Source organism: Hypanus sabinus, chromosome 28 (assembly GCF_030144855.1).
Source record: "Hypanus sabinus isolate sHypSab1 chromosome 28, sHypSab1.hap1, whole genome shotgun sequence".
In the NCBI taxonomy this organism is placed as follows: Eukaryota; Metazoa; Chordata; class Chondrichthyes; order Myliobatiformes; family Dasyatidae; genus Hypanus; species Hypanus sabinus.
This window is the reverse complement of record NC_082733.1, coordinates 28,698,970-28,721,704: the sequence shown is the minus strand read 5'-3', so window position 1 is coordinate 28,721,704 and position 22,735 is coordinate 28,698,970. Positions and strand designations below refer to the sequence as shown.

At 37.6% G+C, this 22,735-nt stretch overlaps 1 protein-coding gene and 1 long non-coding RNA gene across 4 annotated transcripts in view; one reads left to right on the top strand and one right to left on the bottom strand.

The window, feature by feature from the left end:
• Positions 1–22,735, bottom strand: part of clpxa (caseinolytic mitochondrial matrix peptidase chaperone subunit Xa) — a 48,896-nt gene that overhangs the window by 11,924 nt on the left and 14,237 nt on the right. The window contains exons 6-9 of one of the 2 annotated variants that reach the window (XM_059952820.1): positions 12,310–12,351; positions 3,508–3,684; positions 2,767–2,931; positions 963–1,051 (exon numbers count right to left, since the gene is read on the bottom strand). In XM_059952820.1, coding sequence (XP_059808803.1) covers positions 963–1,051; positions 2,767–2,931; positions 3,508–3,684; positions 12,310–12,351 — 473 coding nt within the window. The remainder of the gene's footprint in view (positions 1–962; positions 1,052–2,766; positions 2,932–3,507; positions 3,685–12,309; positions 12,352–22,735) is intronic. The other variant, XM_059952821.1, reaches the window with a different exon arrangement.
• LOC132382537 (uncharacterized) overlaps positions 1–22,735 on the top strand; it is a 79,091-nt gene that overhangs the window by 54,382 nt on the left and 1,974 nt on the right. The window contains exons 3-4 of one of the 2 annotated variants that reach the window (XR_009508382.1): positions 16,890–17,014; positions 22,420–22,604. This is a non-coding gene — a long non-coding RNA (uncharacterized LOC132382537). The remainder of the gene's footprint in view (positions 1–16,889; positions 17,015–22,419; positions 22,605–22,735) is intronic. The other variant, XR_009508381.1, reaches the window with a different exon arrangement.

Here is a 22,735-nt window from a genome sequence, read left to right as displayed (position 1 = left end):
AGCCTTCTGAAAATCCATCAACTGCAATGATCTCACCCATCTCCAACTTATGAACAGATGACCTGAGTACAAGCCATATCTAGGAGACGACAGAATAGATCTGCCAGCTCTTGCAGGACTGCAGGCATCTTCTGCTGTAATGAATCTTACAAATTCTCTTCCTCAAAGGACATTGGAAGCACAGTCTTTAAGTTACTTTATGACACAGACTCTTGATTAAAAAAATAAGCAGGACAAATGACAGGAGGTAAATGAGAATGCAAAGATAATTCCATTACATGTTGATGGGCCAAGCGGCTGATTTCTAATTTGTACAGGAAGCTTAACAAAACCCAATTTCTCATCATATCCTATCTTTCTATTCTAATCAGTGTCTATGCATATTTCCATCAGTTCTGCAAAGAATAACCAACTCCAAAACCAAAATCAGTAAATTATTTTTATCATGAGCATACTGAATGGTTAGGTGGTGGGGTGGAATATGACTCTACCAAAAGAGGTGTAAGGCACTCCTTCCCTCTGCTAGCCTGCAGGTCACCCTTAGGCAAGGTGTAGCAACTATTTACTCCTCGATCAGGATCCCATGAGACCAAGGAAGCAGGTAGAGGATGGTGGTATGAGCAGCTGGTGCATATGACGTCCTGGTTATGCTACCACTGATGCCAGGCAGACAACCTCTGAAGAATATTGAGAATGGTTGGGGTCATCTGTCTTGTAAAGACACTGCCCAGTGAAGGAAATGGCAAAACACTTCAGAGGAAAAATTTGCCAAGAACAATCATAGTTATGAGGCCATGATTGTTCTTGGCAAATTTTTCCACAGAACTGTTTTGCCATTGTCTTCTCTGGAACAATGATCATCTACATCACATGACACGGCACACATGATGATGATGACCGAGCAGTGTTTATCTAAGAACATCTTACCACTAATTATTTAATTGAAATTCCTTAGAACTGACCTGTTGAACGCCTTCACCGCCCACATCACGCAGCTGATGGATCCCTGGAACACTACCAATTTTATCGACTTCGTCCAAGAATACAATTCCTGCAAATAAATTCATTTTATTCAGACAACCAAACTGCACACAATTGAATAAGCAGCACACGATTCGTGATAGTTGTGGAATAAATTGAGATACCAAATAGTGAACTTGACTATTTCACCTTCTCCTGAAGAAGTGCAACTTAACTCTTTCTCTTTCCATAGGTGCTGCCTGACTTGCCCATTTTCACGGTTTATTTTGTATTTCAAACATCTGTTGTTCTTTTGATTTTCATTAATAAAAAGTAAATAACTTTATTGACATGATTGATGAACAATTAGTGTAGGCTCCTAGCTCAAGCACCTGCTCAGATAAAAAGAATAGAGGGCGGGGGTGGTGGTTAACGACTCTAAACATTGCCTTTGGCTTTGCTTTACAAGTAGTTTTTTTTTTAAAGTACAGTGTATTTCTAGACATGATCATCTTAATGGAAAAGTTATCAACATGAAAGACAAAAGCTACAACAATGCCAATAACAAAACACTGGTGGCATACTGATGATGTCAAAACTATTAGTGTTTGCAGTCATTGCATCATAAAGCAACGGCTGCTTGTGGAATATGCACAGCTGAATAAAATGCATGGAGTTCTTTATGTCTCAGGGAACTTGTTTTACAAAATCTAGGCATAATCTCCAGAAACCTTTGAACTGAATGTCAGTTATGATATACACTTACCAGAAAATATCTTGAAGATATGATTATCTATGTGCAAGCTTTTAAAGCATGTAGTACACAATTACTGTGTAACATATTAAAGCAACTTCTCCCTCCAAGATTAATTTTTAAAGTGGAAGATTAAACAGTAACTTTATCTGTCTTATGTACTTCAAAACAGTGAAATACACAATTTACATCAAATTAGTGGGATTGCACTGGGCAGTCCACAAATGTTGCCAAGCTTCCCTTGCCAACAGAGCATGCCCCAAGTCACTATCCATCCGGGAATATTGCTCTCACCCACAGAATGTCCTGTCCATTCCCCTAATGAATTCCCTGTCACCACAGTGTGCCTTTTCTTCCCCCCTTTCTGTCTGAGTCACAGAGGCAGATTGTGTCAGTGAGCCGACCACTGTGACTTTCCTCTGTTAAGTCACCCCCAGCAGTATCTGGTGATACACTTGTTGTTGAGGGGGATGGCCACGGGGTACTCTGCACTGGCTCCTTTGCCCAATTCCCCTTCCTGACTGCCACCCAGTTTCCTGTGCCCTGCACCTTGGGTGTAACTACCTTTCTATATGTTATACCATCTTCAACCTCTTTATGTAATTGAATCCTGAAAACTCTTCTATACAACTTGGCATCCAATTCAATGGAATTATCATTACCAGCCACTTGGGACTTCCCAGCAATATGGAACAGCAATGTACATCAAAAGGGGGCAAATCCACTCCACAATGACCAAAATGTTTGCACAGCATGCTTTATAATTTATCCAGAATGCCAAATATAGGCCATTGATTTACATATGTCTATTAAAGAATGAAACGCCCCATATAATCTGTGAAAAGCATGATGGTAATAAAGAATAATCATTACTAAATTAACAAATTAAATATATGTCAACAATTGCAACACATACTGCGAGAACATAATTATGGCCATATAATTTGATGTCCAAATACATAATTAAAAGTAGCCAAGACAACATTGCAAGACCCATAAATTCAATAATTGGGACAAAGTTTATGGTTACAGTTAATACCCACAAACCTTACCTTGCTGTGCTTTGTCCACATTATAATTGGCATCCTGCAAGAGCTTAGCAACAACTGATTCAATATCTTCACCCACATATCCAGCTTGCGTCAGGGTAGTACAGTCACAAATGGCAAATGGAACCTCTAAGCATCGGGCAAGAGTCTGGGCTAACAAGGTCTTGCCTAAAAAAAATAAGACAAGTGTTTGGTACCTTGCATATCTCCCATCTTCACAGCAAAATTTTAATTCTAAATATTAAAATAAATATAATGCTTAGCATTGCAATTCTAAAAAGTTTGCAGCTTTTCAAAAACATTGCATGAGAAAGTTTATACCTAAAACACGATAATGATTTTCAGCAATAGAAATCTTATTGCTGTTGTTCAATCTGAAAATTGACTGTTCCACGTTCCAACTCACTCTGTGTATTTCACATAATTTTTGTGTTATTTTTCAGCCTTCCAGCATAGCAGCTCAGCTTCTCTTAATTATCTTTAATGATTCCATTCACAGGGTGTCAAGGTAAATACATTATATCCTTTAAAAATCAATATGCAAAAACAGTCAGCAATATTGAATTACTCCAATGCAGAATCAATACTTCAGGTAAACTTCACCCTTTTCTTTGCCATCTGGTTGCTCTGGTGATTAAAAACTCAAATCGTATATAATTTTCATAATGTTTGCTAAATTAAAACAGGATTGCAGAGTATAGGTATAATAAAACTCACAAGATCAACCTGTTTTGTTCAACTGACCTGATCCGGTGGGACCAAGCAACAGAATGTTGCTTTTCTCCAACTTAATATCATCGTGAGCCGAATCGAGCACTTCGCCACCTCGTTTCTCTTGTGGAACTGACTGGCTTGCCTGTTGCTGCATGGAAGCTCCAAGGGCATTGCCATGTGGACTAATACCTGCAATTTGAAGTAGCTCTATGGAAAGAAAAAGTAAATCCTCAGATAACTCACTTTATCAGATCATTGATTAAAAACAGTAACCAAGATCTCAATATTTTGCAAATACTTCCAGAAAACAGCTCTGCATGAAGTAGCAACACACATCAGCTGTACTTTCAATTTGTAACTGGCAGCCAACGCAGCAAATGTAAGAGTACATATTATTTACTTCCATTGTTTATGTACAATACAATTCTTTATACCTGTTGCCACAAATAGTAAAGCTGCATGAAGTGGGACAGGTTATAAAGAAAATTGCAGGAAAGTGATTTGAAAATTTTAATATGAACTAGGCCTCACAAATATGAATGTTGCATTTATACAACTTGCAAATACATTACATTTTCTAATATTCTATAACCATTTTCAATTATTAAATCCAAAACTAACAAAAGAAAAAGCTGACTGAATAGGAGTGGATGCTTCAAGAGTGCATAGTGCAGGAATAGGAAAGACTGGTCAGGTATAACAAACCAGTAAAGATGCCAAAGACAGACATCAAGAGTAAATGACTTTTTACTTCATGAATTAAGAAACCAATAAATACAGGAACTGAAATTTTAATATCTGTACACAAACCCTGATCAATCATGTGATCCACAAGCAAAATACAAGTTACCATCAGCAACTGTTGTAATTATTACTGACACATGAAGCATGTCTGTTACAGAACTGACACAATTGCCAGAACTAAAGGCTATTCCCACACCCAAGTAAATTAGGGGTAAAAAAGATGAATATTTCCCTATGCCTTGCTGGAAATGAACATATACAGTATGTATGAATGAAGACAAGACTAGTGCTTACAAGAGAAACATGAAGATATAAAACCTCAAATATCTGCAACACTAATTTGCTCAATATTCAACTGACTTCCTTTTCCAAATTCTTGTTTAGAAACTTTTGTATTATCAATATCTATTTTTTGTATTTGCATCTGAAGTACTGTAGGTTCATTCCTCATCTCCGATCAAAGGGTATCATCTTTTCCTCAGTTACTTACACTGCAATATTTTTCCTCCATTCATTTGAAAAGTCAATTTAAAATTTCTGTTGACATACAAACAAGTCTGCAACTTTTAGCAGGTGGCCACTTGCCTCATTCCCACCCAAATTTCTCTGTAATCTTCCAGAATGAGTGAATACTGGCATTCCTACTGGTAGCAAAACTACTCTCATGCAATTACTTGTTCAAATTAATGGCTTGAATAAACGAACTTGTAGGACACACGTATTTTGGAAAATCTGTGATACTCCTCTATGGTGATTCTCTACATTTAAGTGAGTTCAACAGTCTAATGAGTGTAGCCCTAACGTTACCCAAAAAGCTCGAGCACAAATCCAGCTAAATCTGCTTTGTAGCTAGTGTCCCATTCATTACCTGAAATATGTTCTCTTCACCACTATAACCACCAAGTGAAAAATCTGCAAAATGCACTCCTGCAATGTACTAAGACCTCATCAAACATGCCACATTAGAACATCTCAAATCTAAATTCCCTTCCAACAAAACTAATGTAGAAATAAATACACTGCCATTTCTTCACCGATGGTCAATAGAAGGCCGAGGACTCCTTATCTAACAGCACTGAAGAATCACTTCACCAAAAAGACTGAAGCAATACAAGAAGAGAGTATCATATCCATTTCATGCAAAAGATCTGAAACCTTTCCCTTGGCCTATTTGAAGCATCACTTTCTGATTGTAATCTGATTCCGATCATCAAGGTTTATAGACACCTATAGGCATGGTATGTTCATGAACAGAGACCCAATCGGTCTCAGCCTATGCCCCCTCTTCCTTACCTCACTAAACTTAGTCTCACATTCATTAATTAATATTTATTAATTTCACTCACTTTCTCAAAATCATTCAGCGATTCAGGAACACCTTCTTCCCTCTGCCATCCGATTTCTACATGGACATTGAACCCATGACCACCACACAACTACTTTTTTAAAAATCTGATTTTGCACTACTTATTTCAATTACTTAATATACACAGGTACTTACTGCAATTCAGTTTTTTTAAAATATTTATTATGTATTGCATTGTACTGCTGTCACAAAAGTTAGCAAATTTCACAACGTATGCCAGTGATATTTAACCGGATTCTGATCATAGGTATAGCTACTGATACTCACATCCATCCGTCTATCCCGGCTGCTTTGTAGGATAAGTGAAGTCGTCCTCGTTTTAGGCCTACTTCAGCAGCTCCCTTACCTTTTTCTGCAAGTATATTACAGAAGGTCGCTACTAGTTCTGTACTTCATCTTAGTTTTAATTTCCACCCTTGTACACTGACATTTTGTCCATCTCTGACTCTTTCCTTTTCCTTGAACTCCAGCTCAGGGGGTGGATTATGGCCGATTTCCACACTGGTTGATCCAAAGTGGCTGTTTCCCCTTAATTGTGGTATCCCTTTCCATCAAAGTGGTCCTCATCTTCCACCATATGTCTCAACAACCAAAAGATCTCTCTAATTTCCACCATTTTCAACTACTAGACATTTAACATTCTTAAATAACAGCTCCTTTCGCCTCTATCTTCACCAATGCCCAGGCAACATCCTCTATCTCTTCTTCCCCCACCCCCAACTAACTCGGGGCCTACATTCTGCTTTCAGTTGAATCAGAGATCGTCTTGGTTTTCTTTCAGTTTAGTGTTCTTTAATGCTCACAATGTGGTCCCCTTTGCAGTGGAGAAAACACATGCAGTTTGAATAGTTATTTTATCACACTGCTCTGTCCTGTCTACGAAAGAAACTGAGTTTTTAGTTGGTCATTACTTTAATTCTCCATCTCATTTCCACTCAGACCTCTGTTGTTATCCTCTTACATAATTTCAACGAAGCCCAGAGTTTGAGGAACAACATCTCATCTTCTAACTAGCACATTACAGCCCACCTGACCCAACAGAGTTTAATAATTTCAAGTAACCAGCCTTTCAGTTTACATGGATTTGAAGGGAGGTTACCAACCTTGATGTTAATTCTGTTTTTCTCTCTCCACAGGTGCTACCCAACCCGAAAAACATTTCCAGCATTTATTTCACAATTCCAGCAGCAGCAGTTTTGAGTGTTACAATTCAAGCTTTGTTGTTTTTATATCCCTCTCCTCTTTCCTGGATTGTCATTCATCCCATTTCTATTTACATTAGCTCCAGAATGATCACATTAACAAGCCTTTGCTAACAAAATAAATGCTGGAAATATGTTTCAGGTTTAGCAGCATCTGTGGTGAAAGAAAAAGAGAATCTCTTCACAGGTTGATAACCTCCCTTCAAAACCAGCTTGAACTGATGTAAACTAAAAGGCCGGATACCCACAGCTGTCATTTCTTTCTCTTTGTCTCTAGACTATTAAGCATTTTCGTTGATCTTGTTATCCATCTCTCCCACTCTAGCCTCTCCACAACTTGACATTAATTTTGAACTTTTCCTAGTTCTAATGCAATGTTAACTGTTTCTTTGCCACAGATGCCAACTGTTAAGTATTTGCAGCATTTTCTGGTTTTGTTTTGTATGTTTATTACAACAAACTGAAAGGTGTCATTCACAATACATCTTTTACACACATAGATTTGCTAAATACAAACTGATAGCTATTTATAGCAAAGCCAAAGTGAAACTCAAAATAATGCGCCAGAGCAGAAGTTGAGTCCTGGTAAACAGAAATAGGTTACACTTCTAAAGATGAATGATCAATTCTAGGAGTCATCTTGGCCCTTAAATGCATCAATAACTTGCATTTACAATGTCTCCAGAGGAGAAAGTCACTCAATGTGCCTTGTGAGAAGATGACAAGCAATAGCACCAAAGTTTGAAAAGCCTTTTATTAAAAAATGAGAGCAAGAGAGATACTTCCTATATTTGTGAGTGCAATAGGAATCACATTCACTTGGCAAAAAAAACATCTGAAAGCAGTGCTTTCCTTTAATCAGAATCAGATTTATTATCACTAACATTTGCCATGAAATGTGTTGTTTTGTGGCAGCAGTACAGTGCAATACATAAAGACATATAAAATACATATAAATTACAGTAAGAAATATATTAAAAGTAAAATAAATGAGGCAAAAAAGGGAAAATAGTGAGGTATGGATCACCTCATATTTCAAATATACTCAGATGGCAAGTGCAATGATTGAATGTTGGGTTGATTTCCAAGCCAACAAAAATGAAGAGTAAACAGTACTTATAAAAACTTAATTAAGTAGTATAAAAGAATATGTTTATTTCAAAATATATATCTGCCTCAGATATCAAACCATTATAAGGCACTCCTGTTTGGGGGGGGGGGGTGTATATGTGTAAAAAAGAAAATTTCATGACTTCAGTGATATTAAACCTGATTCTGATTCCGACATGCATGTCCAAACAAGTTATTCAGTCATTGTGATATAGTTCAAAAATGTTATGCAAAACATTTTTCAATGGGAAGAAAATATTTTAAACACGCATCAAAAATCACTAATTTAAAGCAAAACAGATGGGGCATTATCTATCATACAGTTAAACGTTGTCACAACATTCAACAAATGCAAGTTATAAATTTCACTCTGGCAGCTGCTGACAGAAGACTGGAGAAATTGTACTTGGTGTTAGATTTCCTAGTGGTTGCAATAATCTAGGAATCTTGATTCAGCATTTCACATTTGGATTTCGGTACTGGAAAGTAATAACATAGGGTGGCAATGCTCTCTGGGGTAAATTTTTTTTAGCTAGAAACAGGATGAGAAGCTGGTTTGCTGTACAGACTTTATGTTGGAACTGAAATTGAAAGCTCCAACAGGCATCAATCAGTTTATCTGTTAACAACTCTGTGATGTTGCTGTAATCACAACTTTGTAGAGAGGGTGTACAGCTGCATGTTGTCCTTGATAACGATTGGTGAATCCTACTGCATTTTTAATACAAAAATTGACCTAAAGATTGTAAATTCAAATCAGATTCACTGCCATTCCTTAAAGTTTCATTTGAACACTAATGAGATTTCTGAGATACTGAATGATATATATCACTTTGAATAAGTTTTGAAGAAACAGGGTAGAGCCCTGCACACAAGGTTATAGAATAGGGATATGGAAGGTGCAACGAACCTGGATGTCTTTATACACAAGTCACTGCAAACAAGGTGTTCAGGTGTAGCAAGCAGTCAGGGGGCTTTCATTGCAGAAGATTGGAGTATAAAAGCAAAGACAGTTTACTGCAGCCATAGAAAGCCTTAGTGAGATATCAAGTCCACCTGATAGTTTGTAGTCTGTTTCACAGTCCCTATTATCTGAAGAAAAGTTCTCACCATCGAGGAAGTACAATTAAGATTTACTAATGATACAGAGAAAGGTTGGGTTGTTTATGCTGTTACGTACCCCGTAACTGGGTCACTTACCAGCAAAGATAGAGAGGTCCATTGAAGTCTGATGGTACTATTTTTAACAGTATTTATTGATAAAAATACACAAAATAGTATCAATGCAAACATACAGATAATATACGTCATCAATACTAAATCTAAACGCGCGGGTATAATAATAATCAATAAGAAATTAGCTCTATCGTTGTCTAGGGGATAATGTATGGTCCGATGGAAATATAAAAGTCACTTTAGTTCATTCAAGCTGCAGCTTTCTGGTTTGAGAGAAAGACGGGTTAAAACTTGCCCAGTCCTTTTATGATGTCAATCCTTCGAGAGGCGTTGGGAGTTGATTTCCCCGTTGTTAGCTAAAAACCGTTCTTCCATGGTCAAGGCACACCGATTCCGGGGCAAATGGAAACGGACGCACGTGGCCTTCCCACCGGCTTTTGCTATTACGGGATCGCTAGCGTTTCTTCTGGTGCGTCTGAGGGGCTGTTCCCACAGACCCTCTTTTATCCTGACTCACAGGGTCTCAGATGTCAATTAGGTTGAGATGATACAATCCCTCCACCAACCTCCCCCTCGGTTCATTGCTTGGGGTTTCGATGCATCGTACAGGATGCAATACACAAGTCCGTCTCCAAGAGACAATAGCCGGTATCAATGGGTCCGCCTTTTGGAGGACAGGACACATTCCAACTCTTTGTGGATTCTGCATGTCTTTCTCTCATTTCCTGGGTCTCCCGAACTGACTCAATAGTGATCTTGCTATTCTCACAAAGGAGGGGGCTACCCCGCACCCTTCGGCCCCTCAGAGCTGTGGTACATTCGTAACAATGCCAATATTCCTACATAATTCAATCAAGACAAAATGGACTAGAAACCGGGAAGTATGTTCCCAATGGTGAGACGGTCCTGAATCAGAGGTCACAGCCTCAAGGTACAGGAAAAGGGAAAATCAGGAAAATCTCTTCACTCAAGAATTGATGAATATATATTTAATGACCTGGCCTCCACTGTCCCCTGAAATTGACTATTACTGACAATGGAGGAAGCCAGTCCTTAAACATATTCAAGAATTCAAAACACTGGGGGAACTCAGCAGTATCTATGGAAGGGAATAAACAGCTGATGTTTCAGGCCGAGACCTTTCATTGGGCCAGAAATGCTGACTGGTCATTCCCGTAAATAAAGGCTGTCTGACCTGCTGAGCTCCTCCAGCATTTTGTGTGTATTGCCCTGGGTTTCCAGCATCTGCAGAGCCTCGTGTATTTAGGAAGGGCACAAGTACGTTGCTTGTGGCTAAAGTTATGACGCAATGGAGAGAAAATGGAACAAGGTACTGAAATAGATGACCGATCAATGTCACATTGAATGGGACAGCAGGGATGAAAGGCTGAGTGGTCCAATCCTGGTCCTACTTTCCATGTTATACAAGTTACAGGCATGTAACCAATTAGGACTGTTGAAGTCCTTGTCATGGAGGAATAAAGTTCAAACTTATTATCAGAATACATACACGTCAACACATGCAACTCCGAGTCTCCTTTTCCTGCTGGCATACCAGCAAATCTGTAGAACAGTAACTAATCAGAACCAATGAACAGCAAACTATGCAAATATAAATAAATAGCAATAAATAATGAGAGCATGAAGTAACAAGATAAAGAATCCTTAAAGTGAGACAATAGTTTGTGGGAACACCAGAAATAGAATGAGAATGGTTATCCCTTTTGTTCCAGAGCCTGATGGTTGAGGGGTAGTAACTGTTCTTGAACCTGCTGGTGTGAGTCCTGAGTCCTTGTACCTTCTACCTGATGGCAGCCTTGAGAAAAGAGCATGGCCTGGGCACTGAGGACCATTGATAATGGATGCTGCTTTTCTACGGCAATATTTCATGCAGATGTGCTCAACAGTTGTGAGGGCTTTACCCATGAAGTACTGGGCCAAATCCACTCCATTTTGTAGGATTTTCCACCCAAAGGCTTTGGTGTTCTCCTGTAAAGAACACTTTCCACCACACAACTAAAGAAGTTTGCCAAGGTTTTTGATAACAAGCCTAATCTCTGCAGACTCCCAAGGAAGTTAGAGGTGCTGTCATGCTTTCTTTGCAATAATAATTCCATGATGGATCCAGGACAGGTCCTGAGATAGTGACAACCAGGAACTTGAAGTTACTGACCCTCTCCACCACTGATCCTCCAATGAGTGCTGGCTCATGAATCTCTGGTTTCCTTCTCCTGCTTGCCTAGAATTTGTATTATACATGCAGCAAAGTGGTCATTATCAAAATAATTTACTGCTATTGTTCGTAAACCAAGCTAGTTTCTAAAACGTGCAGCAATTTTAATGGGTAAAAAGCATAGCACATGGGGTCCCAACCATTTTTATGCCATTAACCAAGGGGGCCGTGAATCCCAGGTTGGGAACCCCTGGCATAGCACAATAATGAAGCGTTGTTTATCTCATGCTTCCAAACATAAGTACAGATAGACACAAAACATACAATGCTGCAGATCTGTGGGGTAAACAAAAGTGGATATCAAATTGCCATTCAAATAATAATCTTAATGAATGGATGAATAAACAGTAACAGATATAACCCACTGGGTTAAAAAAATTTTTATGGAAGGATTCAAACTTGCAAAATTACATTCTATAAAGGATTATATATAAATATTTCTCCTCGTGGGTTCCCAAATACTACACTTGTTTAATCAATTTACAGAATAAATTTGGAGCATCATGAAATGCTATCTTTGCAACTAAACCTGTGGGTGGGGTTTACTACAATGAGACATCTACCAGATTAATTTTTGATCAGCACTGTTTATATCCTGGGAAAAATAAGCTAGTACTTCTCAAACTGATTTTCAATTCATGATACAAGCAATTTTAACTTATGAATTATGCTTCTGTTTCTGGAAATTTGGAACATGACAGTTAAGAAATGCTGCCGTAAAAAATAAGGAAGTCAGTTTCAAAGCATAGACAATTGCAATGGATTTCAGACACCGAATCAAAAAATTTCACTGAGTTTCAGAAATTTCAACTAGGTTTGCAATTTCACTTTTTATTTATTCTGTTTCCTAGATCATCACCTGTGTCCATTTTTAAGACCACAAATTTTAGACTATCCGTGTGGCTGGATACACAATTCAGTTAATAATCAGGCTGTTTTCAACAACAAAAAAAGAAAAACCAAAAAAAAAGGGCACAGGTGAGAAGATGGAGTCAACTTACTTGAAAATCTGTACTCATCCTCTCGTCTTCGGATTTCTAACTCTAGAGAAAGGTTAGAAATAATATCAAAGAGCGATCTAACTAAAGGCAGCAACAGGCATTGATGAATTGTCAATCTGCACATTTAATAAATAGATCTGTTGCATACTGCTTCTTTATAAAGACCACAACCCTTATACAATTAACATACTAATTTTTAGCTCTAACAAATATACCCCCAACTGAAATGGGATGTAAATAATGCATATCAGTTGAGACTGATACAAAATTGATATTTGAATAGATGACAGCATTGATTTCCATTATAATTCAGTGAGAGGCAAAAACTACCTTAAATCAAAAATATAACCCAAAAATCTTTTGCAAATACTGTGTATTACAAACAGACATCAGTTAATATTGTACTTCATGAAAAAAGGAAACAAAAAGCAGTAAGCCATATGACTCCTTGGGCCTACTCCACCAACCAATGACACACTCGACGGCTTGTCTGCTCTGCTGCCTGATCCTCACATCTTCCAATTTCCAAAAATCTATCAGGTTTAGACTTAAACATTCTCAATGGTTGAACAGTTATAGCATAAAGGCCGAGAATCCAAAAAAATTATTATAGCCAGCCAGATACAGAGATTTCTCTATATACAAGTATAAGGTAGTCAGTCTTTCAATCTCAAATAATGCCCAGCTTCACCAGAGAAACAACCTGGAATCCATCTTTCTCAGGATTGTGGGTATAAGTAAACATATAAATTGACAGAAGTGAGATACTCCACTTTAAACTCTGCTCTGACATTCTATAAGGTGATGGTTTCCAATCCAATCAACCTCCAAGAGCAAGTCGCCACTCTGTTTTAAGGCAGACGCCATCTGTATCTGCCTTAAAAATATTCAGAAACATGGTTTCCAATACCTTGGAGAAATTCTAAAGACTTGTCACACTGAGGCAAAAAGAATGCTTTGTCTGTCTCAAATGGGCAACACTTTATTTATAAAAAGTGACCAATTCTCCCACTAATGGAGAATTGTGACTTCTCAACATATTAAGCTGTCATTGCCTTAGGATGTCATATACATCAATCAAGTCATCTTTCTCCCTTTTGAACTGCAATGAATAAGAGCCTGGTTGTGTCAATCTCGTCTTCCTAAGGCAATCCACCATTCCAGTGAGCAGTTCCTCAAGCCTTAATGGAACTGCTTTCAACATGTTAAAATCCATCTTTAAATAAGCAAATGCTCTACCATGTAGTTCAGATGTGGTTTCATCATTTAACTGAAGAACAAACTTCCTTCTTTTGTAATCAGTTCACTGAACAATAATAGCATTATTTTTTCTAATAACTTGATATACTTGTAATCTTGTGAACATGCAGCAGAGCATCCAAATGCATCTGGCAGATGGAACAGTGTCGGGAGGTGTATGGTCAAGCACTTTGGAAGAAGGAATAAAACCGTAGACAAATTTCAAAAATTTCACAAGTCCTAGGTGCAAAGGGACTTGGGAGTCCTCATGCAGGATTCCATAAAGGTTAATTTGCAGGTTGAGCTGGTGGTGAGGAATGCGAATGTAATATTAACATTCATTTTGAGGGGTCTAGAATATGAAAACAAGGATGTAATGCTGAAACTTTATAAGACATCGGTGGGGCCTCACTTGGAGCATTGTGGACAGTTTGGGCCTCTATCTAAGAAAGGCTGTGCTGACATTGGAGAGGGTTCAAAGGAGGTTCATAAACTGATTCTGGGAATGAAAGGGTTATCATTTGAGGAACTTTTGATGGATTTGGGCCAGTATTTGCTGGAATTTAAAAGGGATTGAAACCTATTGAATATAGAAAGGTCTTGATGGAGTGGATGTGGATGTTTCCTCTGGTAAGGAAGTCTGGTACCAGAGGGCACCACCTCAGAATAGAGGGAGGTCATTTAGAAAGGAGATGAAGAGGAATTTCTTTAGCCAGGGTGTGGTGAATCTGTGGACTTCATTGCCACAGGCAGTTATGGAGGCCTGGTTATTGAGTGTACTTAAGGCTAAGATTGATAGTTTCTTGATTAGTCAGGGCACGAATGGTTATGGGGAGAAGACAGGAGATTGGAGCTGAGAGGAAAATTGGATCAGGGTGATGAAATGGCAGAGCAGAGAATGGGCGGAGTGGCCTAATTCTACTTCCATGTCTTACGGCTCCTGCTAATTAAGAACATGTCAACCTTGAAATTTGGCCTCTGCAGCCGCCAGTGGCAATGTATTCCACAGATTCACCATCCTCTGGCTAAAGAATTTCTTCATCTCTATTCTAAAGGGATGTCTGACTCAAACTTTTAACATTTAGCATTTTAACAAAACACTACTTCATTTTTTTTCTCTGCCAAGTGGGCAACTTCCCATTTTTCCACGTCATATTCCATTTGCCTTTTTACTTAATCTGACAACATGAGTTTGCAGCTTCCCCATTTCTTCTTCACAACTTTACCACTGCATTACTGGAAAATTTAGTAATCAAACCTGAGATCCCAGCACCAATCGCTGCAGCATATGAATGACCAAGCAACAAAACAACAATTTATGCCCATTCTGTCCCCTGTTGGCTACTCAATCTTCCATCCATGTCAATCCCTTTAGCTTCAGTAAGATGTCCTACCTTCCTACTCCAATCGCCTTCAATAAAAGGAAGCATTTTTATTTCTGCCTGTTAAACTTTTACATTTTCATCCTGAACAGATGAAAAAAAATATACTCTTTAAGTTTTTATTTCTCATCCTTGATAACATGAATCTTTCTAATGTTAAGTTCCTCAACTAAATAATTATCAACAAGTTCTTCAAAAAAATTCCTTATCAATTTGTTGTTTTCATTTAGGTTTCCTCCAATAAATAGGGGCTTAAAATAAACCTTAAAAAGCAAAATTTCAATGCTTTTCATTTTACTAAAGTCTTGATAAATTCCTATAAGATTGGAATTCATGTCCACATAAAGTAAAAGATTGCTGTGACTTTCTTCAAAACATTTGCTCTTTATTTCTTTTCTTACCAATTTCAAATCTGTACAATATTTAACCAGAATATCCTCAAAATTAATCATCTTTAAATGAGATAATTAGTTGATGAAGCACAACAAAGGCAAGACATTACACACTGAAAAGTTAGAAGTATGCAATATGTAGCACAACTAAAGACAAGATGAACACAAATAGCATTAAACATGCTGAATCAAATCATAGCAAGGATAAGTAAAGCAAACACAATTTAGAATAAGTAGAGAAGTTTACCATTCAGAATATGACATCAGCTATTTTATATATGTAAATTGCTCATGAGAGTGGATAACTTGGGCCTCAAACTAATGTGAAAATGGCAAACAAGTAGCATCTTTCTGACATTCCCACAGGACGCAATAGATTTCTATATCTACAAATGAAAGCTGAATGGTTTTCTGGATTTCTGTCTCCCAGACTGATCCTAAGGATCACAAGGAAACCAGGGATCTAAGAAAAGGGATCTAAGGAAACTAAGGATCACCAGGGATCACCTGAAACAAAGCTAAGAAGCTCACCTGAATACTGAATACTCCCAACCTACCCTCGTTTCCCTTCAAATTGATAAATCTATCTAGTACTTTAAAAGTTAACCTTATAACACAGAAGCTTGAATAACACAGTTAATGAAATATATTGCATCTTATTACATCTTTGAAATAAATATGGAAAGCTGCTGAGATCATAAGCCACAAAAAAAATATTTGCATGATGTATATTCCAAGAACATTGGCACAGAAAAAGATGATTTACCAAATTCAACTTTCCATGAACAAAGAGCAAAGCTCCAGGTGAATCAATGGTTAAGAAACAGGCGAGCAGCAAAGCCCAAAAGTTCGCAACTATGAATTTAAGCATTTTGAAATTAACATTAAAATTGAAATATATTGTAAAAAAAATGCAGCTCATGTTCTTGCAGAAATAAGGCAATTTGTCACATTTCTTTAGTTGTAATTTTGCTGATATTAACAAAGTTGGCTACACCTTGAATGTATATCAAACATAATGATCACTATTTAAATATTAAATCAAATATAGTGGATTTCAGTTCATTGAGCCATCGGTTAACCAAGGCAGCTGTTTTTTTGGGACAAGTCTTAAAGAATTAATCAAGAAAATAGCCAGGATTCCCTTCATTTATTTGGGACACTCTACTGCTTAATTGGGATAGGAGACCTCTGCCAATCAGTTTCTACTAGCGTCAGCTGCGTGCACTTGTGTGGCTATAAGACACCACACCATACTGAGAGTCAACAGTTTTTAAATGACATCAGTTGCTCATATTTGCGTTCAAAAAGCAGTACTTTTTTGTCACTGATAGTAAGCAAGACAAGACAGATCTGTTTTACTCGCTGCAGTTTCAAGCATTTAGGCTTGGAGATACCATAAACATCTAGGAGTGAAAGAACTTCACCACTTCAAGAACTATGAAGAATGTGAAAGTATCAACAATCAACTTGAATGTTACAATGAAAATGATAATTTGGAGATGCAGTCATCCAAAACATTGTACAAAGGCAGTCCACTAGCTGTACTGATTTTCCTCATTTACAGTCAATCAAAAGAACATGGCAGTGTACAGATACACTGGATGAGTTCCTCCATCAATAATGAGCACAGTGGATAGAGGTGAACAGATGGACGTTATTTATTTGGATTTCCAGAAGGCATTCAAAAAGGTACCACATAAAAGACTTATCCATAAGTCATCCATAAGATAATGATGCATAGAGTTGGGGGATGATATATTAACATGGATAGAGGATTGGTTAACTAATAGAAAGCAGAGAGTTGGGATACATGGGTGTTACTCTGGTTGGCAATCAGGAGTGACTGGTGTGCAGCAGGGTTCGGGATTTGCCTACAACAGTTCACAGTATGCATTAACAATCTGGAAGATGGTACTGAGTGTAGCGTATCCAAGTTTGCTGATGATACTAAATGGAGTGGAAAAACAAATTGTGCCAAGATATGGAGTTTCTGCAGAGAGATATAGGTAGGTTAAGTGAGTGGGCAAGGGTCTGGCAGATGGAGCACAATGTTGGTAAATGCATGGCTATCCACTTTGGAAGGAAAAATTAAAGAGCAGATTATTACTTAAATGGCAAAAAAATTGCAGCATGCTGCTGTGCTGAGGGACTTGGGAGTGCTTTGCATGAATTACAAAAGGTTGGTTTGCAGGTGCAGAAAGCAAATGGAATGTTGGCCTTCGTTGCTAGAGAGATTGATATTAAAAGCAGGGATGTTATGCAGCAACTCACATCTAGAGGACTGCATGCAGTTCTGGTCTCCTTACTTAAAGTATCTACTGGCTTTGGAGGCAGTGCAGAGGAGGTTCACCAGATTGATTCCAGAGATGAGTGGGTTAGTCTACGAGGAGAGATTGAGTTGCCTGGGACGTACTCATTGGAGATCAGAAGAATGAGAGAAGATTTTATAGAAACATATAAAATTATGAAAGGGATAGATAAGAGGCAGGAAAGTTGTTTCCACTGGTTGGTGAGACTAGAACTGGGGGACATAGCCTCAAGATTCAGGGGAGTAGATTTACAATGGAGATGAGGAGGAACTACTTTTCTCAGTAAGTGGTGAACCTGTGGAATTCTCTACCCAATAAAGCAGTGGAGGCTATCTCAGTAAATATATTTAAGACAAGGTTGAATAGATTTTTGCAGAGTAGGGAAATTAAGGATTATGGGGAAAAGGTAGGCAGGTGGAGGTGAGTCCATGGCCACATCAGCCATGATCTTATTGAATGGTGGAGCAGGCTCAACGGGCCAGATGGACTACTACTGCTCTTAATTCTTACGTTCTTATTAGGAACTAATACAGTTTTATAGTACTGCAATAGTATTGGTAGTGTTCTAATTTGTTCTTTCACTTAAATACACAAGTTGTTACTAAGTTACGTGGTAGTTTGTCTTTTTAAACCTTCTTAACTAGTTCCACGAAACTTCAGCTAATTGGGCAGCCCAAAATGTATCCCAATGCGTCCCAATTAACCAGAAACCACTGCATTGAAAATGTTTATGAATTGAATTATAAATTGAAATGTTTATCAATTAGTATAAATTGTTATATTCATTAAGACAAAATTATACTTCTCAGTGAGATCTTGATAAATATGTGTTCAGTTAATATTTTTGAACACTTTCCAATAACAAATAACAAGTATATTTTGCAACTAAATCAGAAGAGAATATTATATGACATGGAGATTTGTGTTACATTCAGTAACTCCTAATAAATGCTGTAAATTATGTGACTATTTGTGGGCAGGCATTTAGCATGATTGCTCTTTGTGAATGCATTGATAGTTTCTTCTTATTTAGTCACTAAATGTTGAATAAACAATTAGGATTTGCTCCAAATGTTGTAAATTTTGTGGAAAAACCACTGATTTGTTTCTTTTTAGATAATAAAATAGAAACTGAATCACTCGGCTAAAAAAAATTACAATACATTTTTTCTCACCAGACAATGGGAATGGAACATATTATAACTTATTGACATAATAATTTGCTAATCTTACACAGTAAGATATTTTATAAGATTACAGTAAGATAATTTGCTAATCTTACACATAACTGTTTGTCATTCATAAGAAATCCTTATGAAGAAAGAAAGCCCATAACTCACAGTGAGTCACTGGGACGCCGTCGTGACGGTGTTTTTTTTTTAAACAGGCTTTCTTGTTTTTACGAGGCCAAGTTGCTAGCTCGATGCTCAACCCAGCACGGATGGAAAGCATGCCAGGGGAGCCAACTGGATTTGAACTTGGGAGTTTTCGCTCCGAAGTCCAGTGCTGATAACACTACGCCACTAGCCAGCCTTACTATCCTTATGGCATGGGTTTCTGATACTCACTGGGCTGAATTTCTAAAAAAAAATTGTGTTTAGTTTGTGGGATTCATTTGCATAAAAATGCTCTTAACTTATTCCAAATAAATTAGACACAGCCTAAAAAAATTAATCAGAAAAAAAGCTCCACTAGTTCATGATAGCTCCTAAGCATTCTAGTGCCCTGCCTTGAATATTCATGTCAGCTGTAAATTTTCTACTTCTTAAAATTAAATAATTTACTAATTACATTAATATAAGCTTAAGATTGTGCCTGTAGGGACAAATAACTTAAAATGAGAGTCACTTGCAGACAAATAAAGGAAAAGGAAGGAGAGTGCAGGAGAGGTCAATGAAGCCTCCAAAATAAAGATTAAGACAAAAAGTTTAGAAAGGGATAAGAATTTAACTTCAGGCAACAAGAAGACAAAACTGAAAAGAAGGGTAAGTGAATACAGGACGGAAGATGTTAGATCTGAATGAACTTACTATACAAAATAAGTCAGAAATTGACAGGTTATGGGCATTACTGAGTTGTGGTTGAAAAAAGATATTAAGACACGACTCAAATAACTGAGCAAACTCACTCCTGTACAGCTCCTCATCACCATCTGAAATTCTGCCAACCGTAGTTGTGTCAATGGCAAATTTATAGATAGCTCTTGAGCTGTGCCTAGCCACGCAGTCATGGGTGTGGAGAAAGTAGAGCAGTGGGCTAAGCACACACCATTGAGGTGCGCCGGTGTTCACTGTCAGTGAGGAGATGTTATTCCTAATCCGCAATGACTGTGGATTGAGGGAGTAAAGGATCTAGTTGCAGAATGAGGTAGAGGCCAAGGTTTTGGAACTTGATGATTAGTAAAGGGTATGATGGCATGCAATGCAGTGCTGTCAACAATAAACAGAAGCCTAACGAAGGCACTGCTACACTCCAGGTGGTCCTAGGCTGAGAGTTCAGAAACTGGAGGGTAAAATGACGAAGTCCTATTGTCTGATTCCCTAAAGGTTAACCTGAAGGTAGAGTCTGTTTTAAGGAAGACAAATGCAATGTTAGCACTTATTTCAAAAGGATAATATCAACGATGTAATGCTGAGGCAGACTGCATTTGGAGTATTGTGAGCAGTTTTGTACTCATATCTAAGAATGTGCTGATATTGGAGAGCGTCCAGAGGTTTACAAGAATGATCCTAGCCAGGAATGGAAGCATTAATGTTTGAGCAACATTTGATGGCCCTGGAGTTTAGAAAAATGAAATGGGGATCTCAGTGGAACCTACCAATATTGAAAGGTCTAGATAGAGCGAACATGCAGAGGATGTTTCAAACAATGCCCTCTAGGACCAGAGGGCACAGTCTCAGAATAGTTGGACATCTCTTTGGAACAAAGAATTAATTTCTTAAGCCAGAGGCTGATGAATCAGTGGAATTCATTGTTGCAGACTGCTGTGGTGGAAAGTCATTAGGTATATTTAAGTCAGAGGTTGATAGATTCTTAATTAGCAAGGGTGTCAAAGGTAACAGGAGAATGGATTTGAGAGGAAAAATAAATTAGCTATAATTGAATGGCAAAGCAGACTTAATGGGCCAAATGACCTAATTCTGCATCCATGTCTTATGGTCTTAAGGTGCAGGATGAGGCTGGCAATGGAATTATTAAGCTATTTTCATTTAATAAAAATAAACTTAATAAATGTAAAAAAAAGCATTCAAGATTTGGAATGGATTCAATGGGCTAAGTGGCTTTACACTTCAATTCTAAATCCCACTGCACTTAATTCACCTTTACTGTTGATTACACTATTTCAACAAATCTTAGCTTTTACTATCATACTTAAACTGTTAAAATGTTGGAATTGAGTTTCCTGCAATTCTGTTGCAAAAATTACCTCCAAATGTCAAATTCTGAAATACTGCCAGAGCAGGAAAGAAAGCAACTATCATTTTCACTGCAGTGATGCAGGACAGAGTACATCTCCAACCAAAGTCTAACACCCTTATCTTTCCACCACTTCTCTAATCTGCAAGTCAGCTCCAATTGGTCAACTTGAAAATCAACTGGATCCTTTCACAAAACAGCACCTTGTAAATCATTTATCTGGCTTGTGCTATTTGTAATGTCCACATTATTAGGCCTAGAGGACCAATAAAGTACAAATTTGCAATCACTGCAATCCAAGTTACGAATCTTTCTCATACTAAATACACAAACCTTTCTCACTCTAAATACACAGAACTTTCTCACACTAAGTACAGAGTTTGATCTATGATCTTTGATCAACTATTGTTAATGAAGTCATTATACAATCATGCCAAAAGTCACATGGTTACTTCAGGCAGCATCTGCATTATTCTCATGTGCATAGGTCAAAGGCATCATTGCCCTATCACATCTTTTAATTTGGATTTGCACAGAGAGATAACGGAATGCTGAATAATTGATCTATTATTTTTCACATTTATCAGTTAGAAAGACAAAGAGGTATATAGAAAAACATCATTTCCAGATTTCTCTCCATGTATCCCTTACAGCCCTTACCCAGACTCACCCCACTCTCCATCAAGCACACATTGGGACCTGGAAACAAATGACAATCTTTCTGCATTCCTGAGATAGGTTCTATTAATCTCACTTAACAGTGCCATACAGAATCCTACATCACACAGGTTGCAGCATTTTTGTTTTTAAAAAAAAAAGGACAATGTGCACATCAACTCAAGGCTGTAGGCAAGGCTAATAAACACCTGAGGTTGATATTCTGGGGAAAGTAGTCATTCTGCAGTGAAGTATAAAACTTTGAACATTTGAAATTGGCACATAGCAAACAATGTTTTATATACACATTAATCTACAATCTTTCACAGCAGCAGATAACATGAAAGCATGCTTTGACAAGCTCCTATAACTCTTTTAAGATGCACGAACAATTTTTTGTAAACTTTTCCTTCATCCCTTGTTTACATTCAGCCCAACCTGCCTGCCAAGTTCTGCATAATAACAAAATACTTCACAAAATGATACATAGAAAAATATTCTTATTATAGCAGAACATAAATAAAATTAACAACTGTTTGTTTTAACCTTGATGGTTCAATGATATACTTCTTGGCAAAGATTAAGAATATAAACAAAGATAAAAATGAAATACAGGCAGAAATTTGGCATGCTACTTCAAACTCCGAAATCTGGTTAACTGAATATTAAACCATTAACCTTGAATTATATTCTTGATTCATGAATTTATAGGTCAACTGTTTGACTGAAATAGAATCACAAGTACAATATCGCAGACAGAATTTTGCTTTCTGTCGATACATCAGAACCAAATGAATAGAAATTCACCAACTTTGCTCCCCATCCATCAACCAGATCTCTTCAGAACATGCGGCTGAGGAAGAATCAGATCTTTTACAATCTGAGAATGACCCAAGGTGAGTGCCTGACCACATATCTGTAACATCACAAACATAACATGACTGCTTCAAGGCACTTCTTAAAATCTACCTTGTTACCAAACTTTTTGCATCTGCCAATTATCTCCTCATTTGATTCAGTGCTAAGA